Source organism: Phocoena phocoena, chromosome 10 (assembly GCF_963924675.1).
Source record: "Phocoena phocoena chromosome 10, mPhoPho1.1, whole genome shotgun sequence".
In the NCBI taxonomy this organism is placed as follows: Eukaryota; Metazoa; Chordata; class Mammalia; order Artiodactyla; family Phocoenidae; genus Phocoena; species Phocoena phocoena.
Genome location: NC_089228.1, coordinates 21,875,796 through 21,899,444, shown reverse-complemented (window position 1 = coordinate 21,899,444; position 23,649 = coordinate 21,875,796). Strand labels below are relative to the sequence as shown.

Sequence of the window (23,649 nt, the reverse complement as noted above, 5' to 3'; positions counted from 1 at the left end):
ATAGTGACTGTGATGGTTACTAGTTACTGTTTTACTTTGTCTCTAATTTCATATGTAGATGGCACAGAGTACATATTTGAAAAGTCCATGTTCAGGCCAATCAGGTCCATTTCACCTGTGTTGAGAACTCATGCAGGATGCTGTGCACTTGATCTAGCCTGTTTTCCTGTCTCCATCTTTGTTGACATCCAGCCTCCCCTTCCCGGGAGGGAAATATTTGCCTTCACCAACAGCATTGCCTCCAGAAAGCCAGCTGTGCCACCAATGAATTAGGGTTGTAGACTCTGGCTTTGTTTCCTCTTGGCTTCTTGGATATCTGCTCTGTAGGTGGTAGGTGTGAGCCACTTGAAATGCGGAGTGTCTGAAACTTTGCCTGCCAGAAGCTTATTTTGTTTAAGAAGACAAATTTCCCTTTGATTCTCTTTTGAAATATATGCACAAGAATTAGGTCCTAGGAACAATTTCCCGAGAGATCAATTTGCAAGACCCTTTAGATTAGAAAGAAAGATCATTCTGTAGTGTGTATGTTGGTTTGACATGGAAATACATACATCTGCCCTACATCTAGATTGCCAGTGTGCTCACAGTTTTCTTTGTAAAGTCAGAAATTAAATCCATACTCTCAGTGCCTTTATGTTCCTTTTTTTGGCATCTGCACATAGACACTTTCTTAAGGATGAAGCCCTTAAGCGCAAGAAGAGTGTGATAGAATGAATCTCAAATCTACACCTTCAGAAAGCCGTCTTTGTTGTTGACTGAAAGCAGGACTAAAAATTCTGGTGGCTGTAAATCCAGACACTGTACTTCCCGTGATAATTAGGTTTCTTACAGGTCTGAGATCCTCTGAGCAGACTCAAAATGGCAGTCATTAGCTCAGTTTGCAAAAAGAACCTATTTCAAAACACTAAGAAAGACATTGTTAGTTTGTCAAGTGATTTTTGGAGTTTTCCAGTTACATAAAAGCATCTCCTTAGGATCATTTACTCAATAAAATGTTTATAAAGCCTAATTAGCATTTATCTATGTTTTTTTGTATTAAATAGTACCATCCAGGCAACTTTTGTGTGTAGTACTTTGTGACAGTGTACCATGGAAATTTCGTGTCTCGGTGAAGAGTCTTGGTATGATTTTACTTTGCATTCAATCTTCAAGAGACCTTTACTTAGGAATAGCTGTGCCTGGCATGATGATGGGTGCTGGGGAAACGAAAACATGAAGATATATTAGGTTGATCTGTTTTCCCAGATTTTCTATCCATTTCAAAGAGTCTTCTTTCTTCTCTCATTTAGAACATCATTTGTGAGTTCTCTGACATAGTTAAGGATTCCCTGACAGGGTCACCAGTAGTACCTACAGCTTCTGACAGTGAAACGGAAAACTTTTTTTTTTTTTAGTGAAGGAACTCAAGGTTGCTTTCTGACACAGCCTCGGCGAGTTATTTATAACGTGCACTTCGTTCAGCTCTAGGTTTTCATACAAAACAATGATTGTACTCCTTAAAGTAGCTAAACCCTTTCTGACTATATCCTTAAAACTAATACCTGAGATTTAAGGTAACATTTCCTCATTCCACGAAAGAAACTCGTGTTATTTTATGAATGAATATTAATCCTTAGTCACAAATTAAGCATATCCTATATAATTTTAAAAGACATATTCCGTATTTCAATGTAATGTTATTTTTAGAAATCAAGTAAAATTCCTAATGTCTTAACTCACATTACAAAAAGTTAGGGTGAAAGAAATCTTGGCTGGAAGAGATATGCAAAAAAAATCTTTCTTAGAAGGGATTTGGGGATTTGCCACTGAACGAATGCATTTAGAATCACTAGATATAGACCTTACCTTTATAAAAAGCTAGTATGAATTTAAGGGAAGAAGATGGTTGGAATCATTAAACTAGGTGCTAAGCTTGCAATCATGAAGCCCAAAGGCACATTACCAATTTTAGTAGTACATCATACAGAGGCCTCTTTCTGAATTCACTGTCGTTTTAAACCTGTCTCTCCCTTTTTTAAGGCATTGCTGCTGCTAAGCCTCTGTTCCATGTATACTTATACCCTTTTTTCTAATATGTTGTACCTAACATTTATCAATATTACTTCTTCTTGCTGTATTCAGCTCATTATCCTGCCTATGAATTTTTTTTAAATCATAAATCTTACCACCAGCATCCTATTTATTTGCTCTCCGTAAGAGATCCCCATCATTTCAGGTTTAGATAGCATGCCAACTGGATCTTCATCATGTCAAGCTCTTTGGGCCTATATTCCAAAAGTGTGAAACTGACCAACAATTGTACTAGACAAAACCATTCTTAATAAAGACATGCTCCTTTTTAAAGAGTTTATGGCCGTGTGATGTTTTTTGAATATGAACTTAAGTGACCTCAGGGGACTTCTGAATGGTCTTTCTAAAGCTTAATAATTAGCCAACAATTTTATCATAATGGAATATAGATCTTCATGTGATTAGCCATCAGTACTTTCACTTTACTTGAAAAATCTGTTTTGTAGAAAATTACATTGTAATCTTTTGCATTTAACAACGCAAAGTGATATTTCTCTGAGAAACTGGCCCAAGAGAGTTATTGCACATTGGTGGTTTAGAAAAGGGATTTTTATTGTGAAAGTTAATGAACCACGACACAGGTCACTTTAATTGTACTCTATATGTGAACTTTTTCTACAATGAAAATAAGAAAACTGTTTCTGCCCATGAGTCAAAGGGTACAAGTAACTTTTATTTAAAATAAGATTGTGGATTCTGCCAACTAGTGTATTGTCCATGTTGGTAAGGATAGTTGTATATCTTTAAAGTTTATACTCGTAGGTATCTATGCTGGAAAACATGCCTGGACATTCTCTACCTTGAATCAAGGAGACCTTGTGTATAGTTCTAAGTGCTGTATTAGAAGTGATGTGCTTTGCCTTGATTTTTCAATTATTCCATCTGTGGCTAAACATAGTAGGTACTTGACAGGGCTTCTTAAGCTCGTATTTTTTACCAGAGGAAGAATACATAAAAAGCTTTCGTCAGGCTGGCCTCTTTGTAATTAAATTTCTTTTTCATTTTTATATCATCTTTAATAACTACCCCATTATTCTCTTATGAGTAAGGCTACATTGAATAACTTTCTACATACATCTTTGCAAACTTTTGTAAGGATATCAGTAGAAGAGACTTTTAAAATTGATGTAACTGGATCAAAGATTATGTCCATTTAAATGTTGGTAGTTACTGACCCCAAAATGTCTGTTAATAATTCCCCAGTTGTGTTTGAGAGTATGTTTTTATGTAAAGCTCATAAACACTGGACATTAGCCTTCTTTATCCTTTTTACCAAACCTGTTAGGAAAAATTCTTTCTAACTTTACTTTATGGTTCCTTGTCATAAGTGAGGGTGTGCTTTTCTTCATTTATTTCTTTATTTCAGAATAAAAACTCTGTTGAGATGGAGGGTCTTTTAAGTAGGAAGTCTAAAAGTCTCCAGCGTTTACTTCTTTTTAAAATAATTTTTTAATTGATACATACTATACATTGAGAAAAGCATACGAGTCACGAGTGAACAGCTCCATGAATGTTCATTAGCAGAATTCATCCATGATGCCACAATTCACATAAAGAAATAGAACATTACCAGCAATCCAGAAGCATCCCTAGTGACCTCTTCCAGTTATTGCTCCCTCTTTCAAGGTAACTACTTTCCTAACTTTTAATACCGTAAAGTCTTGCCTTTTAAAAAGAGCTTTTATTTAAATCCATTGATATCCTGTATCCTCTCGGTGTCTGGCTGCTTTACGGGCTTTGGGGCATACAGGAGTAGATGGCTCATTCTCATTTCTGTATACCATTCTACTCTATAAACATACCACAACTTAGTTCTTCCGTTGATGAACATTTAAGTTATTTCCAGTTTGGAGCAATAATGAATAAAGCTGCTATGAACATTCTTGAACAGTTCTTGGATGGATGCATTCATAATTCTTGGGTATACACTGTTGGGGAGGAAATATTTTTAGGTTCCTTGGCTGGTCTAATAACCAAATGGACATAAAACCGATTAACAGGAGAAAAACAAAGTTTAATTACATGTGTGCCTCCTGTATACCTGACAGAGACCCAGGAAAACTGAATAACTTGCCAAAAAGGCCAAAGCCACTACCTTCATACCATCTTCAGCTAAAGACAAAAGATACTGGGGTTGGGGGCAATTGGTTATGGGAGATGACCAGGAAAAGCACGGTAAACAAGGGTGAGGTTGGTATGCAGACTGAAGTCCTTGCCTTCTCCACTGGTAGGCGTTTTTAGCGATTCAGTCAACCTCTTCTTCCTGGTAGAGCAAGGGAGACACCCCTACAAACGGAGATTTCCCTTATAAATGTGAATGTTTGTTACAAAGAGTAACTTCTAGTGGGTTTCGCGAGTTTCTTTGTGTGTGTCTCCATTTTTTAAAAATGCCAACTTAAAAGAATTCATATGCCAAAGAGGCATATTTAGGGGTGACCACTTCTGCTCCCCTATAATACCTAGAAGAGGGATAACAGTTTCCCCTAGGAGTTTAATCAGTTCTATTAAAACACCACTTCGATCATGTCATTTTACTCAATGTCCTTAGAATAAACTAAGAACATTTTAACATGGATCTTAAGCATGTTACACCAAGTCATTTTTTATCCCGTCCCTTATTCTCATGTCTAACAGCACCCTCCCCTGTATTGACCTCAGCACTCTAATCTCCAGCCATACCAGTTTGTTCAGGGCAAAAAACTCTAATACTATGCCTGGAAATTCTCATTTCTCTGTTACCCTGTTGCCTGAAAAGACCTTGCTCATCTTTCAGCTTCTTGAGACATGTAGATGCCTTCCCCCCTGACGCCACGGAATTGTACTTAGGTTCCCGTTGGGAGCTAACCACATTCTTAGCATTTACATTACTGTATTGGATTTCTTTGTCTGTCTTTCCCACTAAACTACAAATACGTTGGACATATTTACATTGTCTCCTCCTGCCTTGCAGCGACGGCCAGCAGTAGCTGAGCGTCAGAATATTTGTTGAATGAGTGAATGATCATGTAAAGGAACGGATGAAAGTTCCATACATGCCCCACTGCCTAGAACTGCTGGCTAAAATAAGGACATATAAAAATCGAATTCTTCTACTTGAATTTCTGGAAACGTTTACAAACACCATGCCTCTTTCTGTACATTCACTTCTATCTTCCTCTCCACTCCAGCATGGCTTCCACACTGTGCTCTGTAGCTCCCAACCCTCTCCCCACTACAACCAGACATAACATACCCTACACAAAATAAGTGTAAAAATATTTTAGACCAAAGTGGACGGATAACTTTGCACCACTTCACTGCTGTGAATGGCTGTACATGGAAGACCTGGGTTGGAGTTCCAGTTCCAGTCTTTACTAACTGTGCCCTTGAGTAGGTCTTACTGAGTCTCAGTTTTTCCATTTACAAAGTAGGTAATAACAGTAACTAAGTCTGAGGGTTCTTGTAGGATTAAAGGAACTGAAGTCTGAAAAGTTAAACCACCATGATCTACCAGTGTTAATGGTCACTAGTGCTGCCACAGCTTCAGGCACACTCGGAGATAGTGGAAGAGCGAGGCAGAGGAGGCTTTACGCAGCTAGAGGGAAAAATGCTAATTTCCCTCTGTCCGTGATCCGCTTATCCAATGCCTAAGGAAAGGCTGGAGTATGAGTTCACCTAGAGTAGGAGTCAGCAGACTTTTCCTGTAAAGGGTGAAGGGGAGCAGATTTTGCTACCCCAAAATATGTCTTTTTGGCCTAAGGATTATTTTGAGCTAAGGCAATCAAAACTCAGCCGATTCAGGAAAAGTTCTTTACATCCCCATTAACTGCCTAAATGTACATTGGAAAGGGGGCCTGTATCAAAAAGAGAGCTATTACCAGATATACCTTTTTACCTAAATAACTTACCTGCCAAGCAGGGCAACTTTTGTTTTCCAAACGTCTCCTCTCATTTTCCTTTGAATAGCCTTCCTGCCCTTTGTACCTCCAGACCATTAGCCCTTTCCTTAGCTCAGGATGTTTTGAAGCCTCAATTACCTGGCTGCCCTTTGAGTCTCACATTTCTATGTGCTCCCGTCCATATGAAATTAAATTTGCTTTTCTCCTCTTAATGTGCCTTATGTGAATTTAACTATTAGACTCGCCAGAGAATCTACAAGGAAAGAAGGGAAAACTTTCCATCTCCTTCAGAGGCGAGATGGGAATAGGTCAGGCCTTGTGAACCAAAAGGTAAAACTGAGAATATTATGTAGGTACTTAAATAACATGGTAAAGAGAAAAAAAATTCCACAAAATGTTTATTGCTGAAATTTAAAATATAATAATAATAGAGTCAAAGTGATTCTGTCTGTAATCTGCCAATACAAAGAGCAGCAGTGCCCCTCTGCATGCACTGAACTTATTCAGTTCAACCACACAGGGTCAAGTAGAAGAGAGCTAGAGCCGATACAAATTAATAGCAATTTACATAATGCTAACTCCTGTGATTTTTCTCGGGAATGCCCTGGCGTGGGCCCGGGATATGGCAGTCTGGAGTCAACTGTCCTCCACTTCTTCTTAACTCTTATTGCCTCCTCTTCTGTTAGTATCTCTCCAGTCTAAAGAAGGAGTTCATGATTTCCTAAAGTAATTTTGACCTAGTGTGTTTTTTGGCTATTCCTCTACGTGCTTTTAAATTTTTTTAAACATCTTTATTGGAGTATAATTGCTTTATGCTAACACATATATAAGGAATATTTTTTTTAAAAAAGGTTCTGAAGAACCTAGGGGCAGGACAGGAATAAAAATGCAGATGTAGAGAATGGACTTGGGGACACGGGGAGGGGGAAGGGTAAGCTGGGATGAAGTGAGAGAGTGCATGGACTTGTATATTCTACGTGCTTTTTAAAATTAACTGCATTTAACAAATAAGGAAACTGACTGTTTAGAGTCATTTGTCAAGGATACCACAGTTAAATTAATCCCAGTATTGAGGGTAAAACCACACTCTGAAAGGTCAGAATCTGTTCTCTTGACTGCTGTTCTATATCACTTCTCTAAGCTTCCAAAGATGACACGCTGAACAGAAGTAAAAGTGAAATTGTAAGTTTAGGAGTGAGAGATTAGAAGATGAGAAGTGATTGAGAAGGAAGGAAGACATTCTAGGCTAAGACAGGTCTAAGTGAATCTATGTAGGTAAAAGGAAGAAAGGCATTCCTTGTGTAAGACTCGTCTCTGAAGACCTGCCTCACACACAGGGTCTGGATATAGCATCCCTCCAAATGACTTTCATGAATTATTGAGTGCAATGGAAATTTGGTACGTGACGACTGGGCCTCCTCAATAGCTTCGATTCCCATGTTGACCCCATTAACCTGAATATAATTTGCTGTGAAGAAGAAAACTTTAGCCTTAGGTTGAAATTTATATACTTTTCGGGGAGCATTTCTCTAATGTCGTTTCATTCTGACCATTAACTTACAGAGCTGTTTTTTCGGGGAACTCAGACTTCAGTAACCATACTCTGCTGTTCAGGTTATCGCTCATAACATGTTTGCTGACAAACTGACATCTAACCAAAGAAGAATGGTCATTTTTTTTTTTTTTTTTACAGACTTCTCACTTCAAGGTCACTCATTCTTTATGTATGACTTATCTAAAGGCATAATCTGAGACTCTGAAAGATGGCGTTCTTTTACATTAGGTGGGAACATTTCTCTCTCATTTAGTCTAAATAACTTAAAGTCTAAATTAATCTATTTATACATGTTGCCTCTACATTGCTCAAATGACAGTTAATCAATATTTCTTGGTCGTAAAAATGTTAACGTCTAAGTTACATCACTTTAGAGTTGAACTAGTGTGTTCATGTTAGTCAATATAATTAAAACATCAAAAGCAATGATGATCATGAAGTTTTACAATTTGAGTCAAACTGTACTGAGCTGTTCATATTTATTACTCTATTTATTCTTCATAATTATCTAATGAAGGTGTTCTTACAACCCCATTTTACAAAGCTCAGAGAGCTTAAGAAATGCATCTGTTTTACATGACTTACAAGCACTAGAGTTGGGATTGGAAGTCATGTTTGGTAGATTACTGAGTCCAGGAGTTTTCACTGTAATATTTTGCCAATCCTTTCATGGCTCTGCTGTTTGGGATTTCTTAACAACAGAGGCCCAGCAGTCCAGTTGGCCATGAGTCAATTCACATGGTTGTTTAACTGTCAATTGCTAGGAATCAAGATGGTGAGTTATTTGGACTTCTCCTGCAGTAGAAGTCTCAGAAAATCAGTATCTAGTTGATTCTCTCTCCTAATCGCTCTCAGTAAATTTAGAGATAGCCAACAATTCTTGCAGACCCATATGTGTATTAGTGAAATAAAATTCCAGTCGCTTCACAGTAAAGAATATGATAATAATTTTTATGGTAACAGTAATAGTAACAAAAATGACCACGCAGTTTGAGTGCTTATTATATTTCAGGTACTGAACCAAATGCTTTATATCCATTTTTTAAATTCAGTTCTCACAAAGATTCTATGAAGTACAATGTACAGTCGTAGAAGGTGTTTTGTCTTTGTACCCAGTTCCTGGCACACAGCTGCTAAAACCATTGGGCACTCTGAAGTTCTGAACGTCTTTTGTACGATAGTGAGATGACCAGGGATCCCTAAATAGTTTCAGGACCAGAGCTGATGACCAGAAAGACCAAGGCATAGTTAAAGAATTGGAGAGAAGCAGGGCTGGAGGTTGAGTTAATCACCAATGGCTAGTCATTTAGATCAATCATGGCCAGGTAATAAAACCTCCCTAAAATGACAGGGTTTTGAGAGCTTCTGGGTTGTTGAACACACTGAGGCGCTGGGAGGTGGCAGCACCTAGAGCAGGTAGAGAAGCTCCATTTCCCACCCCTCACCCCACCCCGACCATACCTGTCCTATGCATCTCTTCTCTTTGGCTCTTCCTGAGTTAAATCCTTTATAATAAAACAGTAAGCATAAGTAAACTGCCTTCCTGAGTTTTGTGAGCCATTCTAGCAAGTTATTGAACCTGAGGGGTCACGAGAACTCCTGAATTTATCACCAAGTTCGGCAGAAGGACAAGAGGTTTGGGCACCCCATTTGCAACTGTTATCTGAAGTGAGGTCAGTGTCGTAGGACTGAGCCCTTCAACCCGTGGGGTCTGCACTAACTCCAGGTAGTGTCAGAATTGAATTGAATTGAACTGAATTGAATTGAATTGAACCGTTGGATACCAGTTGCTGTCAGAGACCTGGAGATGTGGCATGAAGAAAAAAAGGCACAGAATTCTAAATAGCTAAAGCCACTACAATAAAAGGAAGATAATGTACTGGCACATTTAAAGAAAGAGTTCAGAGGTAGAGCCAGCAGTGCTAGATCTAGCAGCTCAAGTGTATCATGAGGGCCGGGTCCCTCTCTATCACTTGTCTCCACTGTTCTCCGTGTCAACTCAGTCTCACTCAGGATCTCTGAAGAGCTCAGCTTGCATCTTCTAGTACAACAGAAAGAAAACTTTTTTTCAGTTTTTCCACTTAGCCTCAGGTTCAGTCTGATAGAACCAAATTGGATGACAAGCCCATCTGCAGACCAAGCTCTGTGGCTGTGGAAAGACTGTGCCGATTGGCCAGGTCTAGGTCACAATCCCACCCCTGGAGCTTTTGTTCACCTGCCCTGCGTGGACTAAAAATAAGCTGGGGGTTGTTACTACCAAAGAAAACCTGACATGCTGTTTTCAGAAGAGAGAATGAAACATAGGCAAGCAGAAACAGCAGGTTTTAACTACAGAAAGCGATAGTTACAATTACCTCCATTTTACAGACAAGTAAATTAAGGGTCAGGAAGTTTAAGTGACATGTCAAAATTTTCCAGTTAGTAAGACATAAAGCCAATATTCCAGCCAAGGACTCTCAGGGTAATCACAAAACCAAAGTGCATCTCCAGAAATAAAGTCCATATAAGTGAGATTTTTAAGAGAACTTCATTGCTTCTGCTTTTTATTCCACCTCTAAGGAACCAACAGCACTTGAACCCCTGTAATGTGATATTCCATTATCTTATCCTCACAACAGTAAAGAGAACAAAGAATTATGTCCCAATAAAGTAAAACTGTTACGTTCTTTTCTTCCCTGAACAATCTGATTGTTCAGGGAAGACCAAAATGTGTGTTTTCATACTTGTTTAGATCTTATGAATGATCTTGAGTTTTAGATGTCCTTGGTAACTGAGATCTGATATCAAATGCAGTAGAGATTTTTACCTGAAATTACCTAACTAATCCCTAAACATTTGAGGAAAAGTGTACTAGGTGGGTATGAGTTGACCGACACATAGACTCCCCACTGAGGAAATACCCATTTCCACATTCCTTTAGATTGTTGGCAGAGTTCATGTGTTTGCTGTTGTATGACTCCCAACCAGAGGCCACTCCCAGCTCTTAGAGGCCACCTGCAGTTTCTTGCCATGTGGACATTTCCATAGACCCTCTCACAGCTCACTTCTCCAAAGCCAGTATTGAAAATAAAGTCCTTCTAATGCATGCTAACAAGACTTGATAGAGATGGAGATACAGATACAGACAGAGATAGAGATAGAGATAAAAGATAATTATGGGAGTGATAGCACATCATCCTTGCCACATATATAACCTAACCACAGAAGTGACATCCTATCACCTTTATCTCCTATCACCACAAGAACAAATCATCCTTGAAGGACCAAAGTCCTGAATCAAATTCTTTTACTCCAACGAGTCTTTCTGAATCCATTAGGATAAAGGTAGTGTCTTCTAATTCTTCATACACTCCAATAATGGAGAGAGTCTACACTCTCATGACATTTATCACTTTCTACTTTGAATCATTCATTTTTATTTTCTCTGTCTTAACTTTCTGACTAGATCTTTGAAGCCAAGGATGCTTCCTTCCTTTCATTTACTCATACATTTTAAAAGTATTTATCAAAATCGTAACATGTACCAATATGTCAGGACTACATTTGGTTGCAGGTAATAGACATCTCAACTAGGTTAAGCAAATTAGCAGGCATTTATTTTTTCTCGTGTAATAGAAATTCTGGAGGTTCATTTGGCGACTTTGGCTCAGTTACCCAACACTCTCAAAGTTAAAATCTCTGCGATTTTAACTTTGACCTTCCTTTCTCTCACTGGCACAAAATGGCTGCTGTAGTTCCATCCTTCAAGCCTGCATTTCGGACAGGAAGAAGCAAAAAATGGTATAGGAAGCGTCAAGCGTTACGTAAGGAAAGCAAAGTCTTTCTAGATAGCCTCAGCAGATTTTCATTTATAGTTATTTTCCTTTCACTGACAAGAACTTTGCCATGTGTCCATCATAGCTATAAGAGGAATAGAAAAATATTTTTGAATGTGTGGGTGTATAGCCACTCTGATCAAAATTGTTGATCTAGCTCTTTGAAAAAGAAGAGAATAAGTACTGAGTGTGCAACATTGTTTTCCCCAGTTAGTTCTTGCGCGGGGTACTCAGGCTAACGTGATCATTGACAACAGATATGGTCCCTGCCTCACAGGGCTTTTTACTTATTACAGGAAGTAGACAATGATAAAAAGTATTTAACAAAAACATGTAAACTTTCAGTTGTGGATGTGCTGAAGTGGAAAAGGTCACAGTGCTCTGAGAGTCTGGAATGGGAGGGAGGAGATGTGAATGACCTAATAAGGGAGGTTACAGAAGGTTTCCCTCAGGAGGTGGCATTTAGATAGGGTGATATCTGGTTTAATTTTGGTACCTACCATAGGGTCCTCCATATAATAAAATTTATAGAAAAGAAGAAAAGATAATTGCAGAAAATCTTCTTAATGCCTTTAGTATAACTATACTTCATGACTCTATTGCAAGTAGTAGAAAAAATAATTGAAACTCAATTTTAAAATAAGGTGTTTTTTGGCTGAAGTTCAGCCACCAGCTTCAGGAACAGCTATATCAAGTAGCACTAACAATCACGGCAGGGAGCACTCTGCTTTTCCACTTGGCTTCCCTCTTTGTTGATTCCATTCATTTGCATACTTTTCTGTCATGGTACTAGGATAGTGGCAGGCTCCAGATTTATATCTTTTCATCAGAAACACTTGTAGGAAAAAAACCCTATATTTTCCCAAGAATAAATGTTTTACTATTAGATCTCACTGTGTACAGCTTGAGCTAGGTACCAGCCCTTGTAGCACTCGCTTGTGCTAGTCTTGAGTCTTGTGCCCTCTTCTGGATCAGGGGTAGAACCAACAACTTCAAGACCCCATGAGCTGAGAATGGGGAACAAGGCCATTGGCTCCATAAGGAAAACAAGGAAGCAGTCACCAGTAGAAGTGGGAGTGTTTGCTGGGCAGGTAAAAAGAATAGAGAACTACTACAAAGTAGAATTGACTAATGGCATTAATGACTCCCACAGTTAATAATAATGATAACAATACTAAACAAACACTTATTTTGTAAGTGTTTTTTATTATACTCATCCATATAAACTCATTCTATTGCCAGCATGCTGAGAATTTATCCAGCCTGATTTACCCAAATCAGAAGGCAAAACTGGCTGTATGTTTTGAAATTAGTGAATATGAGATTCCCAGAGAGCAGAGTTTTAGTAGGACTAATACCCTTCCCTCAGACCCCAAGTCCACACTGAATGCCCCAGTGCTCAGGTACTCATGCAAACATTCCTTCCTTAGTGCTGACCTGATCCAGCAGGTCCGTTAAGTGAAGCTCATTTCAAGCGCAGATGGTCCCAAGTAGCTTAACGTCTGCCTGGTGGCCAGGCTAAGTGATTTCGGATGGCCTTAGACTTCTGATCACATCCATGCAGCCAGGAAGGAAGTGAAACCTTGTTTATCATCTTGATAAACAGTCCTTTCCAATGCCTCCAGACGCTTTATGTAACGTGGTAGAGTCAAATACTATTAAATTGTCATCACTGTCAAAAAGAGAAGTAATAAGTTTTTCTACCTGAGTCATAGTTAATGACTTCTACAATGTGTAATACAAATCACAGTTTCTGTTTGCCTTCTTTCCCCTAAATGTGTGTTTTCTGATCTCTGTGGCTGTGGAGGAGAGGAGCTATCTCATGATATAAAGAAATATATACTTTCATGATTACCTCTCAGCTAAACCAATAAAATACCCAGATGACAAGGGCCAGATACTTGGCTTGGATGACGTATTTGCACAGAGGAGGAAGCTGAGCTGCTGTATCTCATTCCAGTTCTTCATGGAAGGCGTCGATTTGAAAGACTGTACTTCCCGGGTAAAAGCCTTGGAATGGTTCCACCCTAGTGGTTGTTAAACATATTTACGGAACCTATTTAAGCACTCTTGAGGGGGTAATATACCTCTTTTATTCTCATCATCTTAAAGAATAATATATTCGTCAGATTAGGCTGTATTAAGCTGCGATAACAAACCAGCCCCAACTCTCATTGGCTTAAAACAATGAAGGTTTATTTCTTGATCAAGCAACATGCCCACTGTGGTTCATCAGAGGGGTTGTGTTTGGAGGAGTTACCCAGGAACTAGAACTGCTGGAGCGGCCAATAACCAAAGTAGGGGTGGACACGCTACATGGTCCATAGGCCACATCTGGCTCGCCATTTGTTTTTATAGCTCATGAGCTAAGAATGAGCTTTACGTTTTTCGAAGGCTGGGAAAAAAATCAAAAGGAGAATATTTGTGACACCTAAAAATTAACATGAAATTCAAGTTTCAGTTTCCATACGTGATATTTTACTGGCACACACTCACACTTTTGTTTAGGTATTGTTTGTAGTTGCTTTCATATTCCAACAGCAGAGTTTGGTAGTTGCCACAGAGATCAGATGACCAACAAAACCAAAAATATTTTCTACCTGGACGTTTATAGAAAAAGTTTGCTGATCCCTGATCTAAAATACTTCTGGTTACCACACCAGCAGGAAGAGAGCCCTGGAGAATCTTCCATAAGAAATTAAAAGCTTGGTATGAAAGTCACACATCACTTCCTTTAACACAGAGATAGTCACATGGACCCACCTCCCACAGGGGAACTAGGAACTACCGTAAGCCCAGAGGAAGAGAGCCAGAGATAGTCATTGGGAAGCCCTAATGGCCACAACAGCTAAAATTAATAATAGCAAGACTCTTGATAGCAAACGCTTGCCTTGTTCTTATACTTTAGGCACCGTTCTAAGTGCACTGCAAGTGTTGACTCGTTGATCCTCACAGCAACCTAATCATGAAAGTATTATGTTCCCCACTTTACAGATGAGGAAGATAAGAATGGAAGCTTAAATGTTTTTTCCTGAGATAATACAGCTCACAAAGGGTGCAGGCAGCATTTAAATCCAGTCAATTAAATATGGCTCCAAAATCCAGTCTCAAATGCTATGCTCTTAACCATCCTACTACAGGTGGATCCTCTAGGACTTAGAAAAGTCCCAGCCATTGATATCGTAGAGACCACTGCCTTACAAAACCCTTAATTATAGAATTCAGTAGACACAAGCAAAATGCTAATTTTAGTGTTTGTATAACAGATTTCCATAACACTTGATAACTCACTTAGGAGTTTGAGAGTAATTAGACCATAGACGGAAGTAAAAGCTAATATCTGTGGATTCTCATGTGGTTCTCCTGGGGATACCAAAGTAAGGACTTAGAATTTAAGATCAGTTTAAGACTCAGCAAGAGGACCCACCAGGGATCATCAGAACCTAAAGTGAAAATGTTTCTTCCTGGGGATGGTATTTTACAGTCATTTCTCCCTAGATTATCTCAGATTTTATCTTGATCTTCTTGTCTTTGCTTCTAAGCCAACTCAGGAATGTTGTTCCATAGCATGTATTTTTGTTTAGCTGGAGGAAAAAATGTCATAAAACAGTTATGGTTTAGAGGTGATGGATTTCGAGTCACCACATTGCCTGCTGTCCATTTACGTTTCAATAATGGAGATGGTGTATCATCACCACCCATGTTCCTTTTAACATCCATTACACTTACCCATGCAGGATAATAGAACAACTTCATTTTAAGAGAATTTTTTGAACTTTATAATTATTATTGGGCTTCCTTTTCAGAGTGTATTACTGCTTGTATGCCATTAAATAAATATCAGGAAGAAAAATGAATAAAGACATAAGAGTAGCTGAGGCAGGGATGCAAAGGAGAAAGCACGTTCGACCACGCATCATTGCACAGACAGTTCAGACATTTGATGGGGGGTCTTGGAGCTTGAAAAGTAAATGCCTCCATTTTCCAGCCTTTCAGAATTCTGTCCTTCCATCAAAACTCATGTCAGATGTAACTGTCTCCAGTATTGTCTTTGAAACTGGGTTTCATTTTTGAGGTTAACAATAAGAAGAATGTCAGCTCTTATTTATAGTGGACCTACTGCGTGCTGCCCAGTGTATTAATTACTGTTGATACAGTCTCTAATCCTCACAACATTCCTTAAGTTTGGCATCTTACTTACAAGGAACCAGGGCTTAGAGGTTACATCTTGCTCCAAGTCACCCAGCTAGTAGCTCAAACGATGTTGATTATTTCATATGACATTTATATATTCATATAATCAACCTTTCATGTCAGTATTTCAGGTAATTTTAAGGAAATTAATATACGTAGAGGTGTGGCTTCTGTAAAACAGGGTCGCCTGTTTCTTTTCAAGCAACTGTTTGCGTATTACTCTCAGCCTTGAAGGCTAGCAATAGAAAAGGAAAACCTGATAAACTCTCACCCAGCTGGATGAGTGATGTCGGTGTAAGGATAGAGAAATCCTAGCAGGATCTAGATTGAGAATGTTGCACCTCAGAGGAGAAGAGTGGACATAGCCATCTTTCTAAGCCGTATTTCGCTCCAACTCTTTCCCTAATCACCATAATAGAATTTGATTAATTTATTTGAGATCATAACCCAGGGAAGCTGAAGGGCACTGATACCGTGATTTAGTTACCAGAAACTTACGTCAACATCCAGGGTGAATGTCCCACCCAGCCTTTCAGTGGCTTTCCCTACTGGGCAATAAGCTGTTTCAGTGATTGCATTAATTTGCAATGGATTGACAGCAGATCCAGATCAGGCAAACGAATTTGGGGGCAAAAAATACACAGGAGGAGATGTTACATTTTCAGCCTTATTTTAACACAGATTCTCCAGCAAATCTGAGAATAGCACAATGCCAGTCTGATGCTCAAACCATTACTTGGGTTCCCCTCCCTAATGCCATCCAAGGCATCCTGCCTGGAAACAAGTAAAAGTTCTGTAGTATATAAAGCTCAGTAAAGATTCCAGAATGTTCTTCTTGTAACCTCATTGGTATATCTTCGAGTAAAATATGTTTCCATGTTGTTAGAGCAGTTATTAAAAATGATTTCTGCAGTAGGAGTTCAAACATATCCAATGTTTGAGCCATTTTCTTCTTTAAAAACTATAAAGGGGAAATCTGGGGGATGCTTGTTGAGTCACTGTATTATACAGTACCTTTAGCAATCTTATCTCAAGGGACTAGTGAGGTCTAAATGTTGTTCCCCCACCACTGGCCTGGGGTAGGAGTAAGGAGATGGGTGTGGGGAATGGTCCGTGTTGGTCAAAAGAGGGAAAAAATTTCGAAGAGTCCAATATGTTTCCACAAGTAATTCTGATCTAGTCAAAGATAATGATCCCAATAGTATTACTAACAGCAGAATATAGTTTAGTGCCTACTTTGAGGCAAGTATTATTATAATCAGTTTGTCTGTACTTATTTATTTCTCATACCCATTTAGGCCTCAAAACAACCCTAATAAGTTAATGCTATTATTATCCGCATTTTACAGAGGAGAACCTTGAGACATAGAATGGAGAAAAACAGGAAGCTGATTTAAGACTTGCACTTTGGGGCCCTGATTCTACAATATTTTATTGTATTCATTATGCTATACTGCCTAAAACATGGTTGTCTACCCCAGTAGTTGTTTCTTTTTCCTATATTTGTCTATCCTGAATATACCCCAGAACCCTAGGACAGAGGAGATGGTAATTTGTTTAATCTCAAACATAAAAAAATCAAGTGGCCATTTTGCCCTCCTCGACCAAGACATGCTTAAAGATCCATGAGTGTCTCTCTTGTCAATGATTTACAAAGACACCTGGAGCTTCCTTCCAGTCCAGTGGGTCAATAAAGCATTTTTAACACAGTCCTAAATATCCATTTCTGACACCCGCTACAATAGATTCCAAGAGAGCTATTTATAAGGCCTTGATCAAGAAGTCCTACAAAAGTGAATCTCAACAAACCTGTGCTTTTCCTTACACTTAACAGCTTTTAAAGAAAGGAACCATTTGCAATAAAGTGAAAAGGCAAGGATCCGTATTATCATATCAATCTTAACATTCCTTAATCACATTTTATTCACGTCCTCTAAAAGTCGGCTTCGACGATGAGCAGATATATCCTGGCTTAACTATTACTGAGGACTGAAGTTTCCTTATGGTCACTCTAAATTGCTCTTTCATTTTCCAGTCATTTCACTTAGAATGAAAAGCTTTTTCTTTGTACAGTTTGGCTCTCCCCCAAATGAGAGTTCCAAGTTGATTTTTCTGGAAGGTGTATTAGAAGGTCCGTCACTTCTTTGCAAAAGCTACATTTATCATTCAAGTTTATTTTCTGAAAAGACCACATAATGGATACTCAGGAAAAGTTCCCCAAAGAGGATTCATTTATAATCAGTCTGTCTTCTCTTCTTTTTCTTCTCTTAGTTTCTCCTTTCTTCCTCTTTCATTCTCCCATCTCACTCCTTCCCCTCCTTCTTCCGTCCTCTGCTTCTTCCCTTTATTCCTTCTATCCCTCATTCAGTCATTTAATTATTCAGTAATTTAGTGAATGTGTGAATGTCAACTATTACTCCAGGCACTAGGGATAAAGAAGTAAACAAGATGTGGTCCCTGCCATCTCAAGAGTGTCCAGCCCAACAAGATAGACAGGTAGTAAACCAATCATTCCAATTAGGAGACACGCTATAAAAGAAAAGTCTGGCTTACTTAAGTGAGCATATAGTCGGGGACAAAAGCTAGTCTTTGGGGAAGAGGTTCATTCAACAATGACTGGGCCCAGACATGGGCCCAGTAACAGAGTAATGAAACAGAAAACTTGCTGTTCTTGTACAGATAAGAAAAGTGAAATATTCTTTAAAAATGCCAAATAATGCATTGTGAATATTATTATGGGATAATTATGTGAGATTGTAGGATCATATAGCAGGGAAATCTAACTTACAATCTGATTCAAGGAGACCACCTATAGAAGAGTTGAATAGTGAATACAGGGACCCCCTCCCCCCAAAATACAGAGTTTAGACTTAAGTTTAAAAAAAAAAGATAACTCTCTTCCATTTCAACTTTACAGTCTCACCCAGCGTCTTCTTTCCCAGAAAACTTGGTGTTGTGATAATTTCCAAATACTTGGCTATGCTTGGTCATGGACATGAAAACATCAATACCAAAACATACTACTGGACGTCAAATTCCCTGGCAGATGAAAAGGATTAGACCTTAGAAATCTCCCACAAGTGCCCATTTTTAAATGGTTGACCCAGTTTATAGCTCAGAGCAATCAGGTAGGTTGGTATAAGCTATTTCTATTAGATGTCCATTTGGGAGGGCAAACTGTTTTAGGACACCGACCTTCAAGTTTTTAGCCATCTGCCTGACAGTCATCCCTAATCTCATCCTCCCTTTCCATCATGACATGTAATTGTCATCTGTGGGAACTCTTTTTTAAAAGAAATATTATCCTTAGCAATTCATCTTCTTGTGTTTCCTCACTTGTACAGGGCAAGACAGTGATGATTGAATTGGGAAGGAGGGGTCGTTGCTGGGAACATATTGGGCTTGGCATTTTTTTTAACTTCTCCAGCTGTTGCTGCTGCCAGAAATAATCTTGAAATGCTGTCTTTTTTTTTTTTTTTTTTTGGGTAGTAGAAACTTTCTCTTCCTGTTAAAAATCGGTTTTGATAATGTACTCAGAGTGCTGACAAATCCAAAAGAAAGAGCAGACAGGGGAAGTGGAGAGTTCCCCGGGGGAGCTTCCCTGCGGGGGACTCTCCCATTGCCACCTGGGAAACATGGGCAAGGGGAGCGAGAAGCAATGCCACTGTTCTAAAAATTTGCGTGGAGGGAGAACTGTGAAATTGATGTGCATCTAACGCATGTAACTTTTTCAGATTGGCCTGCATTAGTCATATAATTACTGTATTTACCTCCTAATCTGGAAGAACAATGCGACCCCTTACAACGCTAGATTTACGGTAGAAGGCTAATTGCTTATATTTCATCTTAGGTGTGTTTTCTATAGACAAAGTGATACAAGCAACAACCTGCTAAGTCTGAATTCCACACTGGCTTATGTTTGTGACACATTCTCTGCCATTAGCTAGTAGGTTACTTCACCTGTCTTCTTTGCTGGATCTATAGATGCTGAGTGAAACTCAGAAAAGAAGTGAGTTTCCAGAAATCCATAAACAAGAAAGGAAAGCTCAATATTCTGGGCACTTAAATGACTTTCCTTTGAGAGGCCACAGATCATCTTGAAATCATTTTCACTTGGATTGAGATAAAATTTAGAGTGGACTGGCATTGGCGCCAAAGACTGAAAGACACTGACATGACAAATATTATCAATATGATTCTGCAATAACCTTGGCAGTTAGTTTTGAAAGGACAGTTCACTAGGTAATTCTTAAAATGCAGATAAAATCGATTTAAAAGAACAATTTTCTATGACAAACCTAACCCTTTCCTTTCATGGGGGCCAAAGCTGGGAAAATTTTGATTTCCAGTCTCCTTTTTGAAGCAGCCAATTGATGAGGCCAATAGGTAAATAAGACTATAGTCAGTTCTAGAGGGTCTTGAAAAGTTTTATCCCTGTGGTTATTATAGAAGTCCAGAATTGTATTTCTTTTCACAGAATTTGATCAGCCTCTCACTATGTCCTGGGTGGACCAAAGTAAATGTGGGCTTCTGATATAGCCAAGAAATAAAAAAACACATAGAAATTGGAAAGGGGGAGTATATCTTACCAGCTTGCTATACACTACCGTAGCAAAGACATCTAAGCTTCTCGAAAAACTGTAGGTTCCATGTAAAATGATTGTGCAATAATCCATGACAGATTTGTAATTCATTTCTCATCTGGTTCAATCATCCATCTATCCAATAAATACGTGTCATTTGATATTAGCTTCAGAGCTGATCAGCAGGAAAGTACAGCTGTTTTCCCTTTTTCCTTAGCAGAGGAACTCCTTTGAAGGATTATACTGAATGTTAAAATAAACATTTAAGTAAAACATTGAAGTACTAGAGTGAATATTAAAAATAAAGTATCTAGAGTTGCTTTCTCCTTTCCTCCAGTGATGTAACTGAGCCCCCTCAGGTAATCTATGAAGCCCCACTAGGCATAACTTGAAGACTTCTGATAAAAGGACTGCAGAGGTGAGCCTTTTCCTGTCAAAGATCTAATTTTCTTTTTGTCATTACAAGTCAGTGGGCTAGGCTTTCGTAGTTAGAATAGATTGAAAGGTTAAATTTCTCTGATTGACTAGGGGTAGGTCAGTCACAACTGTAAACCTTGGGAATCAGGAGATTTGGGTATGACAGGGCCATTCAGACTTTCTAAATGGCAAGGTCCTGTGGTCCTCTGAGACCTGGTTCTGGGCTCCGCATCGGTGTATCTGAGCAGCAGGTGTAATTGGAGCCATAGTTCAACTTGTCAAGACCAGATGAGCTTCTTATTTAGAGCAACACCTCTGGCTTCCAGTGTGCAAATCCATCATCCGTGAGCCTGAGGAGGATGTGGTCTGGGGTCATTGACTTTATTTACAAGGTTTTAATGAAAATGGAGCACTTGTCAATTCCTAGTCCCTTTGCAGAGGAATGGCAGTATGGGTGCCAGGGTGGGACTGGGGAAAGAACATATATATGGGGTCAGAGGATCTGAATTCCGGTCCGGATGCTGCCAGGTACTTGCTGAGTAAAATGTGAGCAAATGTTTAAGCTGCTTTGGATCTCAGTTGCCTCCTCTGTAAAAGGTAATCATAAGCTCACGGGGCTTTCGAGAGCAGATAGTAAATTGAAGGTTTATACAGTATCTACCATAATGTCAGTTACACAGTAAAGAGTCAATAAATGGTTAACTCCTATAATACTTTTATTATCACCATTAGTTTTATGGCTAGGTCATTTGGCTGCTTTAAGTCTGCATCGTCACTAAAAAGTACAGGTAACAATCGTCCTATTTCTATCTTTGAACAATTTTGCAATTTAAATGAAATATGTACTAAAAGCACTTTTGAAATTCTAATAGTGATACGATGTTTAATGGAAGACAATACAAATACCTGTCCTTGAGGAAATTACATTCCAGTGGGGAAAACACAATAAGTACAATAAATAAATAAATTATATGCTGTATTTGAAAGTTACAGGTATCCTGGTGGTGGGGTGTGGGACGGGGGATGATGCAGAGCAAAGTGAGGTCATGCGTGCTGGCTAAGGGAATTATGACTTCAGTAAGGTGGTCAAATGTGCCTCCGATAAAATAACATTTGGGAAAGATGTGGAAGAGGTGAGAATAAGCCAGAGATCCACTAGAACACTGTCCTAGGTGGTACCTAGTTCAGCTTGTCGAGACTGTTCTTCAGAGCAACCCTCAAAAGGGATCACGCCTGCCATGTTCAGCCAACAGCCTGCAAGGAGACCAGTGCCCCAGGATAGGATGGTGTTGGGTTTAAATCCTTCCCTCCCTCCTGTCTTCCCTCCCTCTGCTCCTTTTTTACGATGTTTCCTAAGTGCTCACCATGTACAGGCTGGATACACATTCCTTATAGTAATTTGTAGACAGTGGTTGCTTCATAAATGCTTGAGGAATTACTGCCAACTGAATCCTAAATGCCAAGGATCCTAAATGTTATGGGTCCATTCTTGTCAAATGAAAAACATCCTTCCTGAATGCAAAACTTGATGTTAGGAAAGTTGATTCCTGGTTTCTGATAACTTGGAGTATCTTTTATGTCCTTGGAGAACTGGCTAAGCTGGTGTCCTGCGGTCTGGAAAGATCCAGCTGAATCTCAGTGACATTTGACACACCCAGGAGAGCACCTGTTAAGAACCTAGCAGACAGTGGCATACCCTAAGTTGCCACTAAATTCTGACGAATGCATGGCTGACCTGTAACGATAAGTGAAGCCGTATGCCTTGGTCTGTAACTTGAGATTCCATCTAAAGCACGTGATGATGTTCTCCAGTGACTCTTTCTATCACTTTTGGGTGAGATCTGGACTGGGGAAATGACAGCACAACTAGATTTTCTATTCATCCGCTTGAGAGGAGCAGGTGCTGGGAAGGAGAGCTCGTTTCTGGGCAGTTTTCTTGCCACTGCAGGTTCTGTATCACTGGAGCGTCTGTCGGTTATCATTAGTAGGAGTACAGAGAATTCTAAATGCAAAGCTAACACAGGGGTGAGCTCCCCAAATATAATGCATTTAAATCTGGTAGCATCTTTATTTTGTGTTAGCTCCAGGCATTCACTACTCCGCTGCCTCTCCGTACATACAGCCAGGAAGTGTTGCCTCTTGAGGGCTCTTCATTGGTGCTCTTAGTTGCATTTAAAGAGTACTGCTGTGATGCTTGTCTTCTCCAAGATGAGACATCCCTTGTACATAATCTTGTATGCATGTATATGTACATGTTATGGGAGGGAATCCCACAGTAACTGTACCTCGTAGAAACTCTTCCTTTTATTTCTCTCACTTTCCCCAACCCCTTCGCACATACCCTCACATGCCTGAATGCCCACTGAATTATTTCTAATCAGGGTCCTGATTCTTTCTCTCTTGCCAGAAGGAGGGACATGTGAAGTGATCGCTGCGCACAGATGTTGTAATAAGAACCGCATTGAGGAGCGATCACAAACAGTCAAGTGTTCCTGTCTACCTGGGAAAGTGGCTGGAACGACAAGAAACCGACCTTCCTGTGTCGATGGTAAGTAGCTGGCTTTACACCTCTCTCTAGGAGTTCATCTGCATCGTTACTATGCATAATATATATGTTTTGTTTCATCTAAATATGGTTCAGGATAATGAAGAAGGGGCATCCACAGTGCTGCAAAGTTAGACAAATGCCAGCCCTCTGCATAGAGTTTGAATTCTTATTTCTCTGGCTTCGGCATTTTCAAATAGCTGTTGGTTGACCATTGTGTAGAGAAGATAAGGTAAAGGAATCTTTTCAAGTCTATAATTTTGAGGGTCCAACTCATCTGGGAGTTGATTTTGGATCGAGGTTATGTATGATTATGACGATGATGATAATGGTAGTGAAAAAATAATACCTAACATTCATTCAACACATATTTAATGAGCATTTACTATGTGCCAGGCACTGCTCTAGGGGTTCACGTACATTCATGAACAGATAGAAATGCCCTGAGAGTTCACCATGTACCAAACCCTGTCCTAAACATTTCTCATGCATTATTTCATTTACTCATCCCAACACCCCCATCTTCGTTATCTATTGCTATGTAACAATTTATGCCCTCCCGCCAAAAGTTAGCAGCTTTAAACGGCAAACA

At 39.2% G+C, this 23,649-nt stretch overlaps 1 protein-coding gene across 1 annotated transcript in view; it reads left to right on the top strand.

The window, feature by feature from the left end:
* TAFA1 (TAFA chemokine like family member 1) overlaps positions 1-23,649 on the top strand; it is a 467,517-nt gene that overhangs the window by 338,588 nt on the left and 105,280 nt on the right. Inside the window, exon 3 of the mRNA XM_065885409.1 lies at positions 22,920-23,060. Coding sequence (XP_065741481.1) covers positions 22,920-23,060 — 141 coding nt within the window. The remainder of the gene's footprint in view (positions 1-22,919; positions 23,061-23,649) is intronic.